General features: G+C 38.5%; 1 protein-coding gene across 11 annotated transcripts in view; it reads left to right on the forward strand.

Moving 5' to 3' along the window:
- R3HDM1 (R3H domain containing 1) overlaps positions 1-26,125 on the forward strand; it is a 180,952-nt gene extending 154,827 nt beyond the window's left edge. For all 11 annotated transcript variants that reach the window (XM_046659030.1, XM_046659032.1, XM_046659034.1 and 8 more), the window contains 6 exons: positions 11,619-11,722; positions 13,814-13,986; positions 19,608-19,752; positions 23,119-23,201; positions 23,671-23,755; positions 24,780-26,125. In XM_046659030.1, coding sequence (XP_046514986.1) covers positions 11,619-11,722; positions 13,814-13,986; positions 19,608-19,752; positions 23,119-23,201; positions 23,671-23,755; positions 24,780-25,141 — 952 coding nt within the window. In that variant the 3' untranslated portion in view covers positions 25,142-26,125. The remainder of the gene's footprint in view (positions 1-11,618; positions 11,723-13,813; positions 13,987-19,607; positions 19,753-23,118; positions 23,202-23,670; positions 23,756-24,779) is intronic.
- The last annotated feature ends 252 nt before the right edge of the window (positions 26,126-26,377 follow it).

Consider the following 26,377-nt stretch of genomic DNA (forward strand, 5'->3'; position numbering starts at 1 on the left):
TCTATGCACCATTTTTGTCCTTTCTGCCATTTGCTTATTTATCTTGTTTGTAAACAGCATCATTGAGATAAAATTCACATACCATACAACTCACCCACTTAAAGTGTACAATTTAATAGTTTTTAGTATATTCATTACCATAGTCAATTTTAGAACATTTTGGTCGCCTCAAGAAGAAACTCTGAGCTGGAAGCAAACCAAGCATCCATCAACAGATAAATCGATAAACAAAATGTGGTGTACACATAAATGGAATCTTATTCAGCCTTAAAAAGGAAGGAAAGGGGCCAGCCCCGTGGCCGAGTAGTTAAGTTCGCGCGCTCCGCTTCAGCAGCCCAGGGTTTCACTGGTTCGGATCCTAGGTGCAGACTTCACACTGCTCATCAAGCCATGCTGAGCTGGCATCCCACATAGCACAACCAGAGGGACATACAACTATGTACTGGGGGGCTTTGGGGAGAAAGAAAATAAAAGGGGAAAAAAAAAGGATTTCCAACAGATGTTTGCTCGGGTGCCAATCTTTTTAGAAAAAAAAGGAAGGAAAGTCTGATACATGCTGCAACCTGGATGAATCTTGAAGACATTATTCTAAGTGAAATAAGCCAATCACAAAAGACAAATATTGTGTGATTCTACTTATATGAAGTACCTAGAGTAGTCAAATTCATAGAAATAGAAAGTAGAATTGTGGTTGCCAGGGTCTGGGGAATGGAGGAATGGGTAGTTGCTGTTTAATGGGTAAAGTATCAGTTTTGCAAGATGAAAAGACTTCTAGAGATGGGTGGCCCTGATGATTGTACAACATTGTGAATGCACTTACTCACATGGAACTGTAAACTTAAAAAGGGGTAAGATGGTAAATTATGTATATTCCACCACCATTAAAATTTTTTTAATGTAAATATACTGATGATTAAAAAAAAAGGAAACAAACCCTGCGGTCTTTTAGCTGTCACCCTCTGACCCCTCCACCACTACCACCATCTCCCAGCCACTAATCTACTGTCTTTCTCTCTCGGTTTCCCTGCTGTGGACAGTTTTTATGAGTGGAATCATATGTAGTCTTTTATGACTGGCTGCTGTTACTCAGCAAAGTGTTTTTAAGGTTAAGCCATGTGTAGCATCAGTAGTTCATTCCTTTTTATAGCTGAATAATATTCCATCATATGGATATACCACATGTGTTTATCCATATGTCAGTTGCTAGACATTTGGGTTGTTTCTACCTTTTGACTATTATGAATAGTACTGCTATAAACATTAGTTTGTAAGTTTTTGTTTGGACATATGTTTTCATGATAATATATAGAAATGTAATATATTTGCCAATAATAGTACAGCGGAGGGGGGTGAGAGCAAAGCTGAATTGGACTAAGGAGATGCCTACAGATGGTACGGTAATAATTGTAACAACAAATTGTGTTTGTAAGTTCATTTTATGCAGTTGATTTTTAAATCAATTAGAAGAAAGGAGGAAAATATTCATTTCTACTGTCTTTTACAATTATATAATTATCTCTACTGGTTGTATTAGTCTGCTCAGGCTGCCATGACAAAATACCATAGACTGGGTGGCTTAAACAAGAGAAATTTGTTTTCTCAGTGTTGTGGAGACTGGAAGTCCCAGATCAAGGTGCCAGCAGGGTTGGTGTCTGGTCAGGGTTCTCCCCCTTGGGTTGGAGATAACCTTCTCTCTGTGTGCTCACGTGGTCTTTACCCAGTATGTGCACGCAGCGAGTGAGAGCAAGCTCTATGATGTTTCTTCTTATAAGGGCACTAATCCCATTGGATCAGGGCCCCACCCACATGACCTCATCTAACCCTAGTTACCTCTTACAGGCCCCATCTCCAAAACCCATCACATTGGGGGTAAGACTTCAGCATGTGAATTTTGGGGGCATGCAAACATTCAGTCTATAATACTGGTATTCTTTATCTTTTTGTGTGGATTCTAATTAGTATTTATTGTAAGGTGTGTCTGCCAGCAGCAGATTCTTAGTTTTTGTTTACTTGGGAAAGTCTTTGTTTCACCTTCACTTTTGAAAGATAGCTTTGCTGAATATAGTAATCTTGGTTGACAGATTTGGTTCTTTGACCACTTGAACTGTGTTGTCCCACTGCCTTCTGGCCTCCATCATGTCTGCTGGGAAGTCACCTGTGTTAGTCTTTGTTTTTCCTTTTTTTTTTTTTTTTTTTAGTGAGGAAGATTAGCCCTGAGGTAACATCTGTGCCACTCTTCCTCTACTTTATATGTGGGTCACCACCATAGCATGGGCGTCAGATGGTGTAGGTCTGCACCGGGATCCGAATCCGCAAACCTGGGCCACCGAAGCAGAGCACGCCAAACTCAGCCACTATGCCACAGGGCCAGCCTCTGTGTTAGTCTTATTGGGGTTCCATTATAAGTAACTAGTCATTTTTCTCTTCTGCTTGTCTTTGACTTTTAGCATTTTTACTATGATGTCTCTTTGGATCTCTTTGCATTTATCCTGCTTAGAGTTTGTTGAGGCTCCTGGATGAGTAGGTTATCGTTTTTCAATAAATTTTTTATGTTTTCAGCCATTTTTTCTTGGAATATTTTTTCTTCCTCTTGATAATCACATTATACCTGTGTTAGTGTGTTTAAATGATGTCCCCATTTCTCAGAGGCTCTTTTTCTCTCTGTTCTTTAGCTTGCATAATCTCTCAGTCTGTCCTCAAGTTCACTTATTCTTTCTTCTGCCACTTCACATCTGCTGTTGAGTCCTTCTAATGAATTTTTTTTAGCTATTTTTCAACTCCATAATTTCTATTTTTTATAATTTCTATCTCTTTATTACTATTCTCTATTTGTTAATGCAGCATTGTCACCATTTCTTTTAATCATGATTTCCTTTGGTTCTCTGAACATGTTTATAGTGGCTACTTTATGGTCTTTTTCTGATAAATGTGAAAAATCTGTTCTTTAACACAGGCAATTTCTGTTCCCTGGTTTTATTCAATATGTGAATCATATTTTCCTATTTCTTTGAATGCCTTGCAATTTCTTTTAATTGGACATTTTAGATAATATATTGTAGCAACTCTGGGTACTTGTTATTGTTGTTCGCTTGTTTGTTTGTTTAGTGACAGGCTAGATTATTTAAGTGAACAACACACACACACCCCCTTCAAATGTTCAGCCTCTGGTGTTGTTCCACATGTCATGCAGGGAGAGCTTTGGGTATCTCACAGTTGTCCCGAGATGACAGTGATTTTGATAGGACTCTATTCCTCTCTTTTCCTGACAACACCCAACTTTACACGCCACTAACTGCCAGCTTGTTGCTCTGTTGTTTTTATTGCGCTAGCACATAAATTGTTCTGCAAAGTAATCCAACTGTCTTTACTACAACCTCAGCTGTTCTTGAGAGCACCGGTAGGCTTGAACTTCTTCCCTCTCTGCTGTAATTGAGGACAATCCTTTTGGGAAGATACTAGGTGTTCTCTGTTTTATGGCCTGTTTTCTCCCAAGAAAAACCTCTGAGGCAGGGCTCTGGAGCTAAGGTTGTGGTCAGGTGCACTTCTCTCAAACTAGCATCCTCCCCTGTGAGCTGAGCACTTGGTGGAGGATGAAGAAACCACAACCTAGGGTCCTCCACGTACCTCTCTTGTCATGGAGTCACCACTTCAGGAGCTGGGGCAAGAGTGATTGGCCAGGGCCCCAGTATTCTCAGCATGTCACACCCACAGTAGGTCCTCTGTTCTGCCAGTGAAGGTTGGGAAAAACAGAGTTCCCACCTCTCAGTGTCACTCACCCTGAACTTAGCTTCAGCAATAGATACCCTGGGTCAGGATAAGAAAGCTGAAATACCACTCCTCCTAGGAAGAAAGCCTTCCGTCTGGGTGCTGCTGGGAGAGGGAGCTCTGTGGTCTTGGCTACTCTCTCTGGAGTAGAGTCTACACCTCGCTGAGCTGGGAGGGGGCAAGAGAGAGCAGTCTTGGTTCAAATACCAGACTCATCTTTCCTACCAAGTTTTTGTAATGTTCTTGAATAGGTATTTCTTATTTGCTGTTCATCCTTAGGACCATCTCCAGAGGCTTTAAGTGGTTGCTTTTTTTTTTTTTTTTTTTTTTGATTTATAAATGGTGTTTTTTTTTTTTATTGAGTTATTGTTAGGTTACAATCTTGTGAAATTTCAGTTGTACATTAATGTTTGTCAGTCATGTTGTAGGTGCACCACTTCACCCTTTGTGCCCACCCCCACCCCACCTTTCCCCTGGTATCCACTAAACTGTTCTTAGTCCATAATTTTAAATTCCTCATATGAGTGGAGTCATACACAGATTGTCCTTCTCTCGCTGGCTTATTTCACTTAACATAATTCTCTCAAGGTCCATCCATGTTGTTGCAAATGGAATGATTTTGTTCTGTTTTGCAGCTGAGTAGTATTCCATTGTATATATGTACCACATCTTCTTTATCCATTCGTCTGTTGCTGGACACTCAGGTTGCTTCCACGTCTTGGCTATTGTAAACAGCACTGCAATAAACATTGGGGTGCATAGGACTTCTGGGATTGCTGACTTCAAGCTCTTTGGATAAATACCCAGTAGTGGGATGGCTGGATCGTATGGTAGTTCTATTTTTAATTTTTTTGAGGAATCTCCATACTGTTTTCCATAGTGGCTACACTTGTTTGCATTCCCACCAGCAGTGTATGAGGGTTCCTTTTTCTCCGCAACCTCTCCAACATTTGTTGCTATTAGTTTTAGATATTTTTGTCATTCTAACGGGTGTAAGGTGATATCTTAGTGTAGTTTTGATTTGCATTTCCCTGATGATCAGCGATGATGAGCATCTTTTCATGTGCCTATTGGCCATCAGTATATCTTCTTTGGAGAAATGTCTGTTCATGTCTCCAGCCCATTTTTTGATTGGGTTGTTTGATGTTTTGTGGTTGAGTTGCGAGAGTTCTTTATATATTATGGATATTAAGCCTTTGTCAGATATATGACTTGCAAATATTTTTTCCCAGTTAGTGGGTTGTTTTTTTGTTTCAATCCTGTTTTCACTTGCCTTGAAGAAGCTCTTTAATCTGATGAAGTCCCATTTGTTTATTCTTTCTATTGTTTCCCTTCTCTGAGAAGGCATGGTGTCCGAAAAGATCCTTTTAATACTGATGTCAAAGAGTGTACTGCCTACATTTTCTTCCAGAAGCCTTATGGTTTCAGGTCTCACCTTTAGGTCTTTGATCCATTTTGAGTTTATTTTGGCGAATGGTGAAAAAGAATGGTCAATTTTCATTCTTTTACATGTGGCTTTCCAGTTTTCCCAACACCATTTGTTGAAAAGACTTTCTTTTCTCCATTGTATGCCCTCAGCTCCTTTGTCAAAGATAAGCTGTCCATAGATGTGTGGTTTTATTTCTGGGCTTTCAATTCTGTTCCATTGATCTGTGCACCTGTTTTTGTACCAGTACCATGCTGTTTTGATTACTGTAGCTTTGTAGTATGTTTTGAAGTCAGAGATTGTGATGCCTCCCGTTTTGTTCTTTTTTTCTCAGGATTGCTTTAGAAATTCAGGGTCTTTTGTTGCCCCATATGAATTTTAGGATTCTTTGTTCTAATTCTGTAAAGAATGTCATTGGGATTCTGATTGGGATGGTGTTGAATCTGTAGATTGCTTTAGGTAGAACGGACATTTTAACTATGTTTATTCTTCCAATCCATGTACATGGAATGTCTTTCCATCTCCTTATGTCATCATCCAATTCTCTCAGAAAGGCCTTGTAATTTTCATTATATAGGTCCTTCACTTCCTTGGTTAAATTTACCCCAAGGTATTTTATTCTTTTTGTTGCGATTGTGAATGGTATTGTATTCTTGAGTTCTTTTTCTGTTGGTTCATGACTGGAGTATAGAAATGCTACTGATTTATGCAAATTGATTTTATACCCTGCAACTTTGCTGTAGTTGTTGATTACTTCTAACAGTTTTCCAATGGATTCTTTGGGGTTTCCTATATATAAGATCATGTCATCTGCAAACAGTGAGAGTTTCACTTCTTCCCTCCCTATTTGGATTCCTTTGATTCCTTTTTCTTGCCTGATTGCTCTGGCCAGGACCTCCAGTACTATGTTAAATAAGAGTGGTAATAGAGGGCATCCTTGTCTCGTTCCTGTTTTCAGGGGGATGGGGTTCAGTTTTTGCCCATTGAGTATGATGTTGGCTATGGGTTTGTCGTATATGGAAGTGGTTGCTTTTTTTATAGTTTTCACCCGTTTCGCTAGGGAGCCAGTCAACAGAACTCATGCTATCATGCCAGAAGTCAATCTCTAATAAGTGAAATTTTGACTTAAAAAATATGAAATTAGGGGCCGGCCCGGTGGCACAGCGGTTAAGTTCACACGTTCCGCTTTGGTGGCCCAGGGTTCACCAGTTTGGATCCCGGGTGTGGACGTGGCACTGCTTGGCACACCATGCTGTGGTAGGCGTCCCCATATAAAGTAGGGGAAGATGGGCGTGGGTGTTAGCTCAGGGCCAGTCTTCCTCAGCAAAAAGAGGAGGATTGGCAGTTGTTAGCTCAGGGCTAATACTCCTTTAAAAAAAAATGGAAATATACATTCTACCATCCTGCCTTTTGAAATTATATTAAAAGATTTGATGAAGCTGTTTAAGGAATGGGATGTGTATTCTTTAGCTGTATTACACAGGTGTGTAAGCATCATCCTCGGTGCCAGTGGTGGTTTCGTGTTCTCACCGTAGGAGCAGACTTAATAAGTAGCTAAATTATTGCCAGAAAGAGCAGCTTAGGATCTGCTATACTAAAACTAAAATTACTGTTTGGCAGATGTTTTCCACCAAATCAATCAACTACTAAAGTAATGTATCCAACAGGTCCACTAACATAGCTGCTTGATGATAGTTCATCCTAGTGGATTGGTTAGACTATGGCCCTTATCAAAACCAGCCATTCTCCCAGGAGCACCAGAGATATCTTTGTGGTTGATTCTGTTTGATAATAGCTGCTCTTACAGTTCTCAAGCCAAAGGCATCTTTTATGTGAAATGTGTAGTGTGGACCCTTGGGTCTCATACAAGTGCTAAAGAAATACAAAGTTCATTATTAAGGAAAATGTTAGCCTTTACTGCAGGTACTTCTGTATCCCACCTATTTATTTAATGGGAAATAATCCTCTGTTCAGGCAAGATTGCACCCCAGCCCCTCTGTTTCCTAGTAAAATATGAACTGTGTCTCATATCTTGTATCAAAAAACTAGATTCCTCTATAATTAACTACATGCTTTAAATTCATCATAGAATACAGTTAGGATATGTCTGTAATCCAGCACCTGCCAGAGGCTTAAATACATGCTTCCTTTATCATCCTGGCAGAGCTGTATAATCCTCTGGGTTCGCCATTTTGTCTTAGCTTCCAGGAAACACAAAGCTAGATTCAGTGGTCAATGAAAGTAACAGTCTTATCCCATATATCCCTACTCCTTCTTTTTTTGTCTTTTAAATAATAGTTTCTGTTCACTATTTTTTAATCTATTCAGTTTTTTTAAATATTTCACATTTGGGAATAGATGAGCTATAAATGAATATTTCTGTAAATATGAGCATTTAACCAGAAAGCCCAGAAAAGTTGGCCATTTGCATTGAAGGGAAAACCCAAAATATTGTACAATAGAAGTTTTATTTGACATGTATTTTCATTAATTAAGCGTGCCATTCGATTTTATGAATATACAGTAGTTTAGCCTGTTGTATGTAAAGCATGTAGGTCATAAACATTTTTTCCACTTTATTGAACCATCTTGGGAGCAACTTGCATTTCTTCCTTGGCATAGAGTTCTTGGAAGGGAATTAATAGGTCAAAAGATAATGACTGTTTAGGGTCCCTGGTACGTTTTGACAAAATCTTTCTTTGATTTATAGTCCCTCTGGGTACTGACTCATTTTCATTGTTTTCATGTTTCATAAATAGCAACATATTTCATTTTAATTTGGCTCTGATTATTAGTGAAGCTGTACATTTTTGCATTTGACTATTTGTAGTTTGAATTATTTGGCCAAGTCTTCTATCGTAATTTGGTAAGGCAGGTGTTAATCAAATGTTTATTGATCAGAGAGCTGAAGCTCAAATAATATGTTCAAAGTCATACAACAAATAAGTAGAGTTTGAACTTCAAACCCATGCTGCCTTCTGACACCCAAATCCCTGTCAAAAGCCACTGAAATAGAGAGCAATGTAATATCACTTCTAGTGAGTGCATCTTACTATCAAGCATTAATTTCCGCTCACACTGTGGGGTTATTAAATAGAGTAACATTGTCTAACCAAAATAACATCAATACCACCCCTTAAAAGGCCAATTTTAAGCATTCATAAAGGGTTATATGACATAGGAAAAAATTCTTCACCCTTTGGTAGACCACAGGAAGTCTCTCATTTTAAATATATATGTAATGTGTGTATCATTTTTTCAATCGTGGCTTTGATTCCAAAATACAGTAAGAGTGAGGAAATAAATGACTGGAGGAAAGGGGAATCTCTACCTATGAATTATCATAGAACATTATAGGAGTAAGATGAATGTTATAGGAAACCCAGAGGAAGGAAGTTGTTGGATATTTTATCATGTCAGTTATCAATCTCCGTTGATCCCATAGAGGCATTTTGCAGCAGTTTGACTGGCTGTCCCACACACTGAGAAGAGGCAGCTCCTAAAAAGTATGGCACAGCAATTGGTCTAAGTGGCAAGACTAATTTTTGTTGCAATGACCTTTAATACATTTGAAAGTGATATTATTAATTAGTTTTAATTTACACATTCATAGTTTTAAGTCAGGACTTTTCAGGATGTTTGGAACCAAATGGGTTCATGAGATTGATGATTTATTTTCCTGTTCAAGAGTGGAATATGAATTTCTTCAAGGATTAGGCCTGATGTTTTACTTTAAAAAGTCCCCTTCTTTCTGTTTCTATCCTATCTTCCAAAGGAGAAATTTTTGCTAAGTTACTACAAAACAGTTTTTCCTTTTTGGTATATTACATAAGCATTTGTTTTTTTTAAATGAGAGTGATATTTAAAAGCTAACTCTTTTGCTTTTCTTTTTTCTGATGTGTTCTAGTTCTGCCTGTGTAGAAAGCAAGTTAGATAACAATTGAAATAGAGCATTTAAAGGATTTAAGAGGACTGCTCATTGCCCAGTCTGTGTCCCTTGAGGTGTCTTTATGTCTTTTGGGAGAGACAAGTAGAGTCTTGGAACTCAGTTTTATAATTCATTTACCTAAGGGATAATCTAGTGCTAGAAAACCAATATACTAACTGTAAAACTAAAAACCACTAGCATGGTAACTGGAATAGTAATTTGCATTTTCGTAGTGTGGGATATATTGCTCATCTCAGTGACCTGAATAGTCTCGTCCCTATTCAGAGTGGCTTCCTGTCATCCCTGTGCCTCAGAACTTGAGTGAGCCATAAGAATGTGCTTAGTGAACAAGATCAAGGTGGGGGACACTGCATGACCCAAGGGAGCGTTTATCCCAGTTAGAACAGAACCTAAAAACTCTTCCACCCTATAGTGAAACTTCCGATTCTCCTTAGTAGCAGGACTTTTACAAATCACGTCTTACGGTCTATTATTTCCACAGGTAGCTAATACTCACATAATACATTCCAATCGTAATTAACATGAATTTAAGAAAGTACTGTATTGACATTTTGTCACATGGTCAAAAATCACTTTTTATGAAATCCTCACTTTACATCCTTTTCTTATTCCCTTTTATTGAACCACACTGAGTTACTGCCACTAAAAAACAATAATGGGGCTGGCCCCATGGCCGAGTGGTTAAGTTCGCATGCTCTGCTTCGGCAGCCCAGGGTTTCACCGTCTCGAATCCTGGGCGCAGACATGGCACCGCTCATCAAGCCATGCTGAGGCAGCCTCCCACATGCCACAACTAGAGGGACCCACAACTAAAAATACACAACTATGTACTGGGGGGCTTTGGGAGAAAAAGGAAAAATTTTAAAAATTAAAAAGTAACAATTTCCTAATTCTTATTCATTGGAGAATTGTCAGCCTGAATTAGAGAACTGTTTTTTAACTTTTTATTATGGACATTTTTAAATATACATCAACGTAAACAAAACTGTACTGAACCGCCATGTACCCACCACTTAGTTTCTATAGTTATTAACTAATCTGTTTTCATCTAAACTTCTACTTTATCCTCCTCCCATATTATTTTAAAATAAATCCAGATATCATATAATTTCATTCATGAGCATTTCAGTATAGGTATCCCTAGAAAGTTTTCTAAAAACCTACCTAACTACAAAACTATTTCACATCTTAAAAAATTTAACAAGTTAGGGGCTGGCTCAGTGGTGCAGTGGTTAAGTTCACACGTTCCGCTTCTCGGTGGCCCGGGGTTTGCCGGTTCGGATCCCAGGTGCGGACATGGCACCGCTTGGCAAGCCATTCTGTGGTAGGCGTCCCACATATAAAGTGGAGGAAGATGGGCATGGATGTTAGCTCAGGGCCAGTCTTCCTCAGCAAAAAGAGGAGGATTGGCAGTAGTTAGCTCAGAGCTAATCTTCCTCAAAAAAAACAATTTAACAAGTTAATTTCTTAACAATATCAAATATCCAATTGGTATTACCCCACAAATATTGCTTATGTTTTCACACATTTGTCTTGTAGAGTGTCCCATAGTCTGGATGTTAACGATTGTGTCATCATGGTGGTGTTTAACGTGTTTCCCTATATTCTCTCTACTTCAGTAGTTGGATCTAATGTAGTATTGTTAATGCAGTCAGGTGAGATGCGAGTGCAAAAGGTTGTTAAAGCCAGATTAAGAAATGATACTACGTAAAGGAAGTTTATCTAAATGATGGGAAAAGACTGGTAACTAATAGGGTTTTATATATAAATTAAGATATCTGATTTCTTGAGAATTCTCAGAAAGAATTAATAGTATTACTCTGTGATTTGAAACTATTTTCCTGAAAGAAATTGCTAAACAGAAAATTTTCAAGACGTATTGACAAATCCCGTATTAGTTTGACTCTGAAAGACTAACTTGAAAATACAACAATAACTTAACGGTGTTACGCTAACAGCCTTTTATTGTTGTATTTATGTTAGAATATATCAGAATCATGTTATAGTTTCCTTTATTCTTAGATAGCTTATCTTTTTAAGCAATAAAATATTTTTTCTGAGTCTCGTCATTGTCAAACTGCATATTTTCTTTTGTAATATATAATTTGGTAAGATCCAAATAAATTACCTTTTTATTTTGTAAAATTAGTTATTTCCCTTCTTTTTTAAATAATTATTTGAACAATATAAAAATCATAATTTAGAATAAGTTATAAAACGGTAAGAACAATGAAATTAGGAGGGTTTTTTTCCTAGTTTTAAAAAATTAGTGTTATTGCCATAAACATAAAGTGATTTTTATGCAAAAGGTAATTATTTATGACACAGAAGAGAGTTAGATTTAACTTTTACTGCTAGCCAATTTGAAAAATAATTTCATTTAAATAAGTGGTAGGACTGCTCATTCAAGAATCTTTATGGCCATCTCCATCTCATTGTGCTGTGCTTTTGTGTTTGTTTGATTTTTTGTTTTCATAGCTCATCAGTAGGTTACTTGCAACATCCAGGATCAGACCAAGTACAGTTTCCTCGAACTACTTCACCGTGCAATTCCCAGCAGCTTCAAAGCCACCAGTGTGCAGGTATGAATAGATAATTTAAAAAAAATGGTTTGTCCATTTCAGAAATAATTAAAATAAGTTCCTTAGGCATTTCTAGAAAAAGGTTTTCAACTTGTTATGTGCTGAGGTATACCCAGGATATTTAGGGTGCCCATGCAAAATCAGAGTTAAAGGGTCAGTCCACTTCGTATTCTGCTGCTCCCACTACCACACTGCTACCCGTTTCTCCTCCTCAGACTCTCCTTCCTCCCCTGCCTCGTAGATGGTGATGTTCCCTGGGAGCCTTTCCTAGGCACTCTCGTTGCTCTTCAAGCTCGTCCTCGGTAATCCAGCCACCTCCTAGGCTTCAACTACAGCTTATTGCCGACACCTCCCAGGTCTTATTTTTGCTGAGACAAGACCATATGGCCAACTGCCTATGTTACATCCCTACCCAGATGTGTCAAAGGCACTTTAGATTTAATATTTCTCCCTCTTCCTGCAGTCTGTACCTCACTTTCTTTCTAGGGACCAAAACAATTTCTAAGTTGTAATTAACTCTCTTCTATTCTCCCCTTTCACTTTCATGCCATCACCACTTCCTCAAATCTCATACCTTATTTCCTTCCCCACTGCTGCTACTTTGGGTCAATTCTTTTCATTTCCTGTTTGCAGTAATCTCTTGTGTTTCTGCTTATTTCATTGTTTCCCGAAACCATGTTCAACCTTATTCCTCCCCAACACACAAACACAGTTCAAGAATTATTGTCCTGAAACAGAAGTCTCTTCCTGTCATTCCTCTGAGTAAGAAAATGGCATGGATTCTCCATCTAAATTCCCTAGCAAGTAGGCTTCCTATTTATAATTTTATGCTCAAGTCATTGTACAATATCCTATGCTTTTTCATGCCAACATGCTTTTGTACCTGTTCTCTCCACTGCCTGGAATACCCATCCACCATTTTCTGTTTGCCAAAATCCTGCTCATCCTTAAAGTTTGACTCAAAAATCACTTCTTCTACAAAGGTTTCCTCAGTCCTTAAAACAGTGTTTCTTGCTTCTTTTTCTCTGCTTCCGTAATGTCTTAAACAATCCTTAATCATAATACCATATTTTAATGTAATGATTTGTTGACATATGTAATCTCTGAGAAATAGAGGAACAATAAATTATTATCAAGTAAATGACTAATAGTGGCTGCATTCAGCATGGGCTGCTGTGGCTGAGGAGAACTTTGAGATGTCCCTAAGCGGTCAGCCCTTCTCTGGTTTGCCAGGTCAGGTTGGTTCTATTTCTAGAGAACTGGAAACTACCCTTGTGGTTACTAGGGTGCAAACTGTGGCCTTGGAGGTGGGTACAGGGTCCCACCTTACTTAGACTGAAGCAACCAGTGGCAGGCAAAGTGGGTGCCTGATACTGGGAGGGCTGCAGCGCTGGTACACAAGAGCAATGAGTCACATAAGGGGATAGATCTCATGATCCATTTATCTCTGCTGTACAGTTAGCCAGTTATTTCTACATACGTGTGGTCATCATAGCTCTTTAAAGTCAGCCAAGGAGATCTTCCTAGCCTCCTTTTTCAGATTAGAAAACACAGTTAAAAGAGGTTAATTTTCCCAGCGTCATAGGACATTTCAGCATCCTAAAATCAAGCTTTCTGATTCCCATGTCTCAGACTTTTTCCACTGCATGAAATTAATTCATTAAAAAAATGACTTTTTACTGTATGTCTAAATATCTGTAGGATTCATTTTTCCCAGAGATCTTCTTTGTGTATTTAAAAAACAATGCCTGTTTTAAAATTAATTCATTTTAAAAATTAACTGCTTTTATAGATCATATGTCAATTGTGCTTCTCTCTACTAGGTCCTGTAGTAGGTAGTTGGACTTTACTGAGTAACTGTAGACCTGTTATTTTCAGGATAAGTGAGATGTTTAGGTCTACAGTCAATTTTAATGCCTGTTTAAACACACAGCACTTGTAGCATGAAGCACTGGGGCTTAAATCTGGCTTGCATATATAGTAGTAAAATTTTGTTTAGAAATGTAAAATTATTGGCATTATCTTGGTGTTTAAAGATACCAGCTAGTTCCTAAAGTGTACTGATTGCAGTGTCCCAATTGTCATTGTCAGCTGTGCCACCTCTGCCGCCTGGTGGAGGAATGGTGATGATGCAGCTCAGTGTGCCGAACAATCCGCAGTCCCGAGCCCACTCACCCCCGCAGTGGAAACAAAACAAATATTACTGCGATCACCAGAGAGGACAAAAGTGTGTGGAGTTTAGCAACGTAGACAATATTATTCAGGTAAGATGCATCTGTTGTTTATTATAATTTTAAAGCTTTCAGCATTTTAGTCACTTAAGACCTATAAAGCTTGACACTAAATTTGAAATCTTCTCAAACAGATCAGTAAAGGAGTTTGAACATTCCCTATATCCAGACAATTTCTTTCAATATTTGAATACTATTTCCCAAGTTTTGCACATTCAAAAACTTTAAAAAGTCAGAAGATAAACTACTTCTAAAATAAAGAAAAAGAATTAAGGAGTTATTCTACCTTTCCCGTTTGAACTATATTTTAAGTGTAAACAGAAAGTTTATGAGGGAATGTTCTTCATCACGAAAAATACAATTAATAAATGTAAAAGCAATGGCAGAATTTAAAAATCACTGTTTTGGAATCCTATTCACTTAATAGATCAAAGAAAAAATCACCAGCAGTTGCCAAAAAGATCAGGAAAGGTTTATCTTTAAAATGGATAGATTAGGCGGACAACACTTGAAGCAATTAATCAATTGTAGCATCACTAAAAATGGGTCAACCAAACATTGTTTGTCTCCTAATGTGGTGTAGAAGGAAGGACACGGGATCACCTATGATGTGCTGTTGTCAAAAAAGGTGAACCCAAATCTTAGCAAGCCTTGAAGTAGAGCTATTACTGTACAGAAAACACAGGAAGAAAAAACCACCTCGATGATACTGCAGGATATTTTACTGGACAAATTGACCCCATTTCTCTAACAAATGGCGTTTGAAATGAAGGCTGAGTCTGTTACAGATTAAAAGAGACTCAAGAAGTACAACGATCAGATGCAACATATAGCTATTCCCTGGATACTGAACAGTCACAAGACATTTTTGAGCAAAAAGAGGTTACTTAAATATGTTAATTTTGTTAGTGTGGTAATAGTGCTATTTTTTTTAAGAAGTTCTTATATGTTAGATAGAACTATTTATATACTGAAATATTTGTAAGTGAAATGCTCTGATATCTGAGATTTGCTTTAAACACTTTAAGGGGGAAAAAAGCAAGGGAGACCACAATCAAAGCTGGATGATGAGTACATGGAAGTTTGTTAGACTCGTTTATCTACACTTTTATATACTTGAAAGTTTACAGCATTAAAATAGGGTTTTTACATTTTTTTTAAGATAAACTAAAGAAAAACATGTTTTCAATGGACATGACAATATCATAGCAGAATAAATAGGGCAAAGGTCATTTATAAACTAGCTCACACCAACTATAAATGGCCAATGGCCATTAAACAGCTGAAAAGTTAAAAATATTTTTTATCTACATTAATGTTAGGGAAATTTAGGAAGACTAATAATTTGTAGTGTTGGCAGAAATATTCAGTTACAGACTCCATTGTACACTCTTGGTGGTACCATAAATTGATACAGCTCTTTTTGGAGCACAGTTTAGTGACATTTTTCAAAATGTAGAAAATGCAGAACCTTTGATCCACAAATTCAGTTCTAGAACTTTGTCCAGTAAAAATTGTGAAACAAGCATAGAAAAATATGTGTACAATGATACTTCTTTCTTTTCTGTTGTAATATTGAAAAACTGGAAATAGTTTTGATATTCAACAGTGGGTAACTGATTAAATAAATTACTGTACCATTTAGGAAAATATTCTTAAGTGTATGTACTAAAAAGAGTAGGATACACCTACTATCCAGGTGGTAGTTTCGAGATACCATTCTCCACTTAAAGCAACCAGGGCTCCTTAGTAAAATCACTGTTGCTAGGGTTCATTCAGGGAAGGTGGTAGATGATCCTGGAACACGTTGCTGGGCCAGACAGTAATGAAGTACTCCAAGGGTGATGGAGATGTCAAAGGATACAGAATCAGGCTTGAAGGCTTTGGGCATAAAATAACTAGGAAATGAATGATCACACATAGAATAAAATAAGAGTCCGTGAGTCCATAGTGATATAAATGAATAAATGTGGGAGAAAGTGAAGCTCTTCTGTACAGTAGACTGTAAACTAATAAATAAGAAGGAATGATGGAATTAGAAATCACCACCTGGAAACCACAAGCAAGAATCATCACTAGAGGAAAGAGGATTCTGGGGAGATGGTAGAGTAGGAAGCACCAGGAATCTGTCTCCCCACCTAGAAATAATTGCACTGGGAGAATATGTCTGACGTAACTATTTTAGAATTCTAGAGTATATTGAAGGCTTGCAACTGTCGGGGAAAAAACTTGGACAATAAATTGCAATTAATTTCAATCTCAGCTCTTAGCACAGTTGCAGCTACCCATCCTCTACCCCCAGCCCCATGACCAGCAACTATGCACATCTTCTGGGAGCCAAGATGGGCTAAAATGACCTTGTCTTCCAAATACAAAGAGTTTATGTTCTGGTCGTGGATTTCTGCTTCTGATCACAGAGGTATAGACAGAGGCAGTAGCTTGTTGTTGCACCTCCCCACATTGTTGCAAACCTCTCCCCCTCCAGCTTTCAGGGGATTTAAAGGGCTGCTGCTCTGTTTTTCTTCCCTTTGTTTTTCTTTTTTAACCCCTTTTGGGAGCCAGAAATTAAAGATTAGAACATTCAAAAGAGGTAAATGTATGAGAAAAATTAAAAAGTGACTGCACATACCCAAGGAAAGGCACAAGCTCAGTAAAGCCCTGAGAAGACCTTAAGGTTACACCTGAGGTTACACTCAGGTTAAGACCTGAGGTTACACCTCAGGCTGATCCTTGGCACAGAGACAGCCTGCAAAGATCGATAAACAAAAATAATAACTAAAAGCAAAAACAGCAAACCCTGGGAAAAGAGGAGAATCTGATTTCCACAATTACCATATTATTAGATTCAAATGTCCAATTTTCAACAGAAAAATCACAAGGTATACAAAGAAGTGGGAAAATATGGCCCATTCAAAGGAAAAAATAAATTAACAGAAACTGTCCCTGAAGAAGACCTGATGGCAGATTTCCTAGACAAAGACTTTAGAACGACTGTCTTAAAGATGCCCAAAGGACAAAAGGAAGATGTGGAGAAAATCAAGAAAACAATATATGAACAAAATGGAAATAGCAATAAAGAGAAAGAAAACCTAAAAAGAAACCCAAAAGAAATTTGGGAGCTGAAAATACAATAACTGAAATGAAGATATTCACCAGAGGAATTCAGTGGCAGATTTGAGCAGGCAGAAGAAAGTATCATGGAGCTTGAAGATAGAACAATGGAAATTATCAAGTCTGAGGAACGACAGACAGGAAAAAAGAATGAGGAAAAGTAAACAGCGTAAGGGACCTGTGGGACACTATCCAGTGGACCGACATACACATTGGGGGTGTCCCAGAAAAAGAGAGAGAAAATGGAGCAGAGAGACTATTTTGAAGAAGTAATGGCTGAAAACTTCCCAAATTTGATGAAAGACAAGAACATAAACATCAAGCAGCTGGGTGAACTCCCAGGAGAAGGAACTCAGAGAGAGACACACTGAGACACATTATAATCAATCTTTCGAAAGACAACTGTTAACCAAGAATCCTATATTTGGCCAAACTGTCCTTCAAAAGTGAGGGAGAGATTGAGTTCCTGGATAAACAAAAACCGAGATCTGCCCCACAAGAAATTCTCAGAAGAGTTCTGCAGAGTGAAATGAAAGGACACCAGACAGTAAAACAAAGTCAAACGAAGAGATAAAACTCTCAGTTAAGTTAAATACTCGGGAAGTTATAAAAGCTAGTATTGTACCAATGGATTGTAACTCCACTTTTTGCTTTCTACATGTTGTAATAGACTAGTATTTTTTAAAAAAAAACAATTATCTAAAAGGTAGTATTATTGTAACTTTGGTTTGTAACTCTACGTTTTGTTTTCTATGTAATTTAAGAGACTAAGGCACTTAAAAGAATTATTAGTTTATGTTTTGAGGCATACAGTGTACAAAGAAGTAATTTTATGACATGTGTAACCTGTAAAGGGTTAGGGACAGAGCTGTAAAGGAGCAGAGTTTTTGTATGTTATTTAAGTTAAGCTGCTATGAATTCAAATTAGAATGTTATAACTTTAGGATGTTAAGTGTAATCCCCAAGGTAACCACAAAGAAAAAAGCTATGGAATATATACAAAAGGAGAAAGGAATTTAAACATTCTACTACAAAAAAAATAGACAGAAAAAAGACAGTAATGTAGGAAATAAGGGACAAAAAAAGCTGTAAGGCTTATAGAAAACAAATAGCAAAATGACGAAAGTAAGTCCCTCTTTATCAGTAATTATTTTAAAGGTAGAGAAATTAAACTCTCCAGTCAAAGACACTTTGACAGAAAGGATAAAAACACATGATCTAACTACGCTGTCTACAGGAGACTCACTTAGGATGCAAAGACAGATAGGTTGAAAGTGAAAGGATGGAAAAAGATCTTTCATGCAAATCGTGATCAAAAGAGAGAAGTGGTGGTTATGCTAATATCAAACAAAATGGACTTGAGATCAAAAAAATTTACAAGATACAAAGGACATATATATTAATAAGAGGTTCAATACAGCAAGAAGTATAACAATTATAAACACACCCTATCAAAACAAATGAAGCAAAACTGACACAATTGAAGGGAGAATAGATAATTCTACAGTAATAGTTGGAGACTTCGATACCTCACTCACAGTAATGGATAGAACAACCAGACGGAAGATAAGTAAGGAAATAAAGAACTTAAACACAATAAACAACTAGATCTAAAAATTTATACAGAACACTCTACCTGACGACAACAGCATGCGCGTTCTTCTCAGGTGCACATGGGACATTTTCTTGCGTAGACCATATGTTAGCACATGTTAAGTCTCAATCTCCAAAAATGTTGAAGTCATGAAAGAGATGAAAGACTGAGGCTCTGTTCCAAATTGAAGAAGATTAAAGAGACATGACTACTAAATGCAATATTTGATTCTAGACTGAATTCTGGACTAGAAGGGAACATTTTTCTTTCTCTTTTTTTTTCTTTTTTTCACTGTGAAGTACACTAATAGGACAATTGGCAAATCTGAATAAACTCTATAGACTACATAATATTACTGTATTGTTAATTGCCTGATTTTGTTAATGCTACTGTGGTTATATAAGAAAATGTCCTTGTTTTTAGAAAATGGACACTATTTCTGGATAGAGCGGTATCATGAGCAACTCATTCTCAAATAGTTCAGGAAAAAAAATAACATATACAGAGAGAGATAAAACAAATATAGTAAAATATTAGTTGAGAAATCTGAGAGTTCTTTGTACTGTTTTTGCAACTATTCTTTAGGGATGAATTGTTTCAAAATGAAATGTTAAAATAGTTAACATAAAAAAAAATGAGATAGATGTATGTATTCTCTCATTAAAAAGCATCTACAGTATTGTCAAGGTACAAAAGCAAGATTCAAACATAAGGTGTGTGCTCTATTGCCATTTTTGTAAAACATCGATGTATGGATATATATGCGTAAAAATAATCTGCTACCAGTGTTTATCTTTGGGAGTTGGAAATTATAAATTTGTATAATGTTTTAATTTTTTTGGTAATGAGTACCTATTTGTGACCATTAGGAATAAAAATCTTTGTTTAAAAGGAAATTTGCAAAAACACCTGACTAAAATGCTGACCCGTTTTCTTGATGTACTTGCAGCACAGCCCTCAACTCAGTAGTCCCATTGTTTCACCAGCTCAGTCACCAGCACCAGCTCAGCTGTCCACCCTGAAAACGGTCCGTCCCTCTGGACCGCCACTGTCCATCATACCTCAGTTTTCTAGACCTTTTGTCCCTGGGCAAGGTAAGTATCCCTGAAACTACTCACAGCCCCGGAGAATCCCGAGACACCCGTTCCCAGTCACTTTGTGCTTTACCTTTGGTACTGCTGCCTTTCGGTTTCCCACAGGACTGCATTTCCACCTCCACCCAGGCCTATTTATTTATTACCATAAACTATCCTAACATTAATGTTTCATTACATCGTTAGTAATTACTTACATTCAATAATTACTTACATAATAGAATTAAAATGGCTTTAACTTACTATCCTTAGACTCCATTCCTCCATAGTGGTAACACACAATGTTCTGTATTTCTCTTCTATCTGAGAGTAATATATAAAGAGAGTTGATTAGAAAATTTATTCAACAAATATTCATTGAGGACTTACTGTGCGCCTGGTGCACAAAGATGAATAAGGTGAAGTCCTCATCCTCACCGACCTTCAGGCTAGTTGGAGGAACAGACATGCAAGCGGATGATTATAAAATAATATGTAAACCATTAATTTTATTTCATGGAATTTATCCAAAGGATAATGCACACAATGATTTATGCACAGGAGAGTTCATGGCAAAGAAATTTCAAAATAACCTAAATGTCCATCGCTAAGGATTAGTTAGATTATGGTATATCCATATAAGGTATACAATGCAGCTATCTAAAAATCATGTTTTAAAGAATCATTAAAAGAGGAAATATTCAGGCCGGCCCGGTGGCACAGTGGTTGGGTGCGCATGTTGCGCTTCTTGGTGGCCCGGGGTTCGCCAGTTCGGATCCCAGGTGCGGACGTGGCACCACTTGGCACACCATGCTGTGGTGGGCGTCCCACATGTAGAATAGAGGAAGATGGGCATGGATGTTGGCTTGGGGCCAGGCGTCCTCACCAAGGGGAGGAGGACTGGCAGTAGTTAGCTCAGGGCAAATCTTCCTCAAAAAATAATAAAATAATTTTTAAAATTTTAAAAAAAGAGATATTCACAGTACAGTGAGTGGTTTTAGAAAACCAGTTACATGAACATTTCAAAAAACAAGACAGAGAGATGTCCAGTAAGCCCTTGAAAAGGTGCTCAGCATCATTATTCATTAGGGGAAAGGAATATTCAAATCTGAATGAAATATCACTCTGTCCCCGTTAGAATGGCTATAATCAAAAAGACAACAGCACTGAATGTTGGTGAAGATACAGAGCAACTAAAATCCTTGCACACTGGTATGGGAGTATAAAAGGATAACACCACTTTGTAAAAAACAATTGTCTATTTCTTACAAAGTTAATGACTTACCTTACAAGGTACCAATTCCATTCCTACGTATTTACCCAGGAGAAATAAAAACATGTCTATGCAGACTTGTACAGGAAGATTTATAACAACCTTATTTTATTATAATAGCCCAACTGGGCATGACCAGGATGTCCACCAACAGGAGAATGGATAGACAAATTCTAATATATCCTTACAGTGGTATCCTACTCAACAATGAAAATGAACAAAGCACACTACTGGCATGTAACAACACAGATGAAACTCAGAGTCACTATATTAAGCAAAAACAAATCAGACACAAAAGGAAAACATGCTATATGATTCTAATTATGTGAAATCCAACTGTGGGCAAACTAAGCTATGATGTTAGAAATCAGATAGTGGTGTGGATGGGATATGGAATTTATCGGAAAGGAGCTTGAGACAACTTTTCAGGAGTTGGGAATGTTCATTATCTTTTTTGGGTCTTGGTTATATGGACTTTTACAATTATTAGAGTTTATTAAACCCAACACTAAAGCTGTGCATTTTGTTTTATGTTAATTGTACCTCACTTTTTAAAAGAGCTGCAAAATACACCGACACACATGAGCTCACATATGTAGAAGAAAGATTGAAAAGATACACACCAGAATGTTAGAAGTGATGAAATTATCAGGGTGGTTTTTATTTTCTCCTTTGTAATTCTCTATTTCCAAATTTTCTACAAAGCAAATTACTTTAATAATCTAGAAAAATGAACCATGTTGTAAAAAATAAACTGAAACAGTGTGTGGATTGGAATAGTGTACAGCAATATAGTAATATCGAGCTACACGATCTAGTAGGAATGCCCCAAGAAGAGCACGTAGGATGGCCTATAAAGAGGGGCCTTTGGTTACTGCTGACTACAGTCTCATCTCCGCGTTTGAAAGGAATTTGAAAAGAATACTGCTCCATAGGCCCAAACCTAACTCTGACTTCTTTGCAGCTGTTTTTAATGCATCTTCATGCTTCACATTGCATCTCTGATCTCAGTGCTAAGCCTCCATGTCATGTCTGCCCTTCAACTAGTGCTTGGGAAGGAGCGAGTATGTCTTGGGTGTGTTCTGCCAGGGAGCTGCCCGAGCACCTTCACAGTATTCATCAGAAAAGAGCCCCATCCATGGCTTTGGAGACCCAAAAAAGCAGTGAGAAGTTCACGCCTTGTTCCTCTCTGTTGTGAAACTCTTGGGAGAAGGGATATGTGGTTTCTGAGGATGCTTTCCTAGCTCTACCCATAGCCCTCCTCCAGACACAGAATGTGCTGAATCTGGGAAGTTATGGTTAAAATAAAATGAGAATATAACACATGAAAACATCGTTCCTCAGGACAAGGTTTTTGCAGTCAGCGTGTATTATGCCCTTTCCATGTGATGACTTCAGGCGCTCCCGAGTGAAGGAGAATAATTGGAGCCTCTCCATCCTGAGTGCCCCACACTTGCTGATTGAGGAAGGAGATGCTGGCTTATGAATGGCACTTGTGAACTGTGCTAGTCTTTCTAAGCAAATTGAAGTTATAAGTACAAAGTTTCATTTAAAGAGAGCTTAAGATCAGACCCAAGACATGGAGTGTAAATATACCCATTGATTAAGACTGTAAAAATGTTTCTCTGACTATATGTAAATGTATACATACATGTAGTAATTGTTAGTGAATTTGGGGAGATAGCTTAATGTTTTTCCAGGGTTTTTTCCTTCCTCAAAAATGTAAGTTTTATTAATTTTTAATCATCAGAGAAAATGTGGATTTTCATATTTCAAGTGGGTGGAATGGGTATTATATTTATTTTGGTGGATTTCCTATGGAATGTTAAGGTATATGGAGAAGTTTCCCTCCATCCTGTCCTCCGTCTACCCAGTTGCCACCACTTACCCTCCTTCATAGCCACTGCTGTTAGTTCTTAGTCCTTTCAGAAGTTTACCCCAGCTCTCTAAAGGATATATGGAAACTTTTAATTCTTTTAAAAAATATATCAATACCTACACTGTTTTATTCTATCAAACGTGTTGCCCCTACTTAACTGAGGCAATTTAGAAAACTCTGTGAAGTACTCTCTGAGTAGAGAAAAATGTAGAAATGTTTTTTCATTGACTTTCAGGAGATGCCAGATATCCATTGCTTGGCCAGCCACTGCAGTACAACCCTCCTGCTGTTCTGCACGGACACATTCCAACCCAACAGGTGCGACGGCCGCTGTCTGACCACCCAGGCTTTATTGGCAGAACGTCATCCTTCTGTTGCTGAGAGTGTGGGGCGCCCTGGGCCCACCTGTTGGTGCTGCGGAAGGGAGAGCTCCGTGCCACCGCCAGCTCATGTATCAGTGTTGTCACTGGCCTCATCGAGAGCAGAGCAAGAGACATGGTGGAGCGCTGTTTGGCTGAGCAGTGGCTCACTGGCACTGTCCAAAGATGGGTGGTGGCTGGGGCGTGAGGGCACCCTTGCTCAGGACAGGCAGTCAGCCAGCGACTGTCAGAGTGAGGGACAGAAGTGCCGTTGCCACAGAGGCGGAATTCAGAAGGCCTGGGATTGAATTTATTCTACTGAAGGACAAAACCTGGGCTGACTGTGGTTGGGTGTTCAGAGTTTAAACATTATAGACACATTTTTCAGTATTATTTACCTTATTTCTCATCTGTTTGTGGGCTTTCAGGGTCAGTCTGGCAGCAGGCATGGAAACCGAGGAAGGAAACAAGCTAAAAAAGCCGCATCCACTGATCTTGGTGCAGGAGAAGCAGGTGAGTCCCTGAGAGGCAACTGGATGTGGTTCCGCACACTGTTGACCAGTTCGACAGTCTTTAAAACTAGTCCACACCAGGGGCTGGCCCCGTGGCCGAGTGGTTAAGTTCGCGCGCTCCGCTGCAGGCGGCCCAGTGTTTCGTTGGTTCGGATCCTGGACGCGGACATGGCACTGCTCATCAAACCACGCTGAGACAGCGTCCCACATACCACAATTAGAAGGACCCACAACGAAGAATATACAACTATGTACTGGGGGGGCTTTGGGGAGAAAAAGGAAAAAATAAAATCTTTAAAAAAAAAAACATTTTTAATTAAAAAAAAAAAAAAAAAAAAACTAGTCCACACCACAGAAATGGGTTTTCCTCTTCCCAGAGTCCTGGAAAAAGTCATAAAAAGTTATGCCATCTGTAACGTAGCGTTGTTAAACGTGTTCTTTTAATCCTGTCTCATTTCAGATTTGGGAGTGTAGTACGGTACAGGTGGGTTTAGAGGGGTGAGGGGAGCAAAGGGAAAAGATGAGTGTGAGAGGAACAGGTAGAATGAAGCTCTTCCCTCTGTTCTTTGAGGAAGGCAGGAGTCCTACACCCACAGCGAGATAGAATGAACCGATATATCGCCTTCCTATGGCAAAGTGCTTCCAAGTCTGTCCTTTAACTTTCTACTCAACAGCCTTAGGGTGGTTAGGGCAAGTGCTGTTATCTTATTTTACAATGAGAACGTGAAGTTCAGGAAATTGCCCAAGATCACACACTAATTTAGAGACCTACCGCACAGTCTGGGTGTAGATGTGCAGCCATCAGTGAAGGTTGTGAAAGGGTTGTTTAGCTCCATTAGCTCTACACCCCTTGCCTAAGGGGAGTAAGTAGGAATGATTTAAAGATGGCCATAACAATTAAAATTCTACGGGTTTGAATGGTTTCAGAAAATTCTGTTCACTTCCTCTGTCATATTTGGGTCTGCCGTACTTTTTGCCCACCTTTTTGGTAAGAGAGATGATTAACTATATTTTTTCCATTCTAGTTGTTGGGAAGGTCTTGGAAATTACTGAACTACCAGATGGAATAACTCGCATGGAAGCCGAGAAGCTTTTTGGGGAACTCTTTAAAATTGGCGCCAAGATTCGGTGGCTCCGGGACCCCCAGTCCCAGCCCCCACTGCGCCGTCACCCCCTCTGCTGTGGCAGCGGGGACAACGCTGTCAACCCTGAACGCTCTAAACCCAGTGACTTGGCCTCCACGTACACCGTCTTAGCCACATTCCCCTCCATTTCAGCTGCGCAGAACGCACTGAAGAAACAAATTAACTCGGTTAACAAGTTTAAGCTGAGAACAAGCAAGAAGCACTATGACTTCCACATTTTGGAAAGGGCAAGTTCTCAGTAACAGAGCCACCTTGGACCATTGGCCTTTATGATTCCCCTGTCCTCTCCCATCTTTAATTGGCTTGGTATTTGGAGCTTCTGTTAACATGATAGAGACTCCTAGGACATGTGGTCATGGCGTTACAGCTTTGGAAGACAGGCCAGTGATCCAGCAAAGGGGAGAAAAATACACATTTCACCCTAGATGACTGTAGGAACCCACATCGGAATGATACAGAGTTAGCAGCTTTTTCTGAGGAAATGCTGTTCAAATGCCTCCTAACTTTTCTAGTTATTTTGTTTTATATTTCTGAATTCTTGTATCAGATCCAAACCTCTATTGTACAGCAGATCGTTCTTCAAGATGATTACAACCAGTTGCAACCTGTATTTCTTTTTTTGCAGCCAGCACAATGTGACCCAACATAGAATTTGGGGGAAAAGGAATGCAGGAGTGGAATAATCATCGAAACCATGTGCTGTCTTTTGGGGGGGCTGACTAAGGAGAACCCACAAATAGAAGATTACTCTTCCCCATTATCTCCAAACACAGAAACAATTTCCAGAAAATGCAGAACTTCCTCATAGGGTCCTTTCCTTATTCATTTAGATAGTATGAACATTACATGTAAAGTAAATTATGTTCTTAACACCTCTTAATCGAACCACTTAGATTCAAAGGGGAATAGGAATCATTCTAAGCAGGAAAATACTTCCACATTTTTTTTTTAAGTGTCCCTCCAATAACTAAATGCCACTTATTTGCATTCCCCTCCTTGTGGAATTTTTGTCACCTAGGGAAATGCATTTGATGAGTGCTGGAAACTTCTTAAGTGGTTTAAAGTTTGTTTTCGTTGTTTGCAGCGGATCACTGGACATCGAAGATTCATTGCACTTATGAACAAGGAACCTTTTTTTTCAATTTCTGTGTAATTTGCAAGGCTGTACAATGTGTGCTGATGCAAGCCTTTTTCAGTTCAAAAGAATAAATGTTTACAAATATAGACCCACTTTGTCTTTTGTAAGTTAAAATCACCTTTTTAAATGAGTGTCAGTGTTGAAGACTTACCCTATGTTGAAGATTTCGGTTTCAGGCTCACAGAAGATGAAAGACGGTGAACCCCCTCGTTTTCCAAATGTCCTATGGAGCGTCACTGTCTGCAGGGGTGGTTCCCGTGGGTATGACCCATGTCACTTTGTTCTCTCATGAAGTTCATACCAATCAGTTGTAGAAAATTTTGAGTCTGAACATACTTAC

This window comes from Equus quagga, chromosome 4 (assembly GCF_021613505.1).
Source record: "Equus quagga isolate Etosha38 chromosome 4, UCLA_HA_Equagga_1.0, whole genome shotgun sequence".
NCBI classification, from domain to species: domain Eukaryota; kingdom Metazoa; phylum Chordata; class Mammalia; order Perissodactyla; family Equidae; genus Equus; species Equus quagga.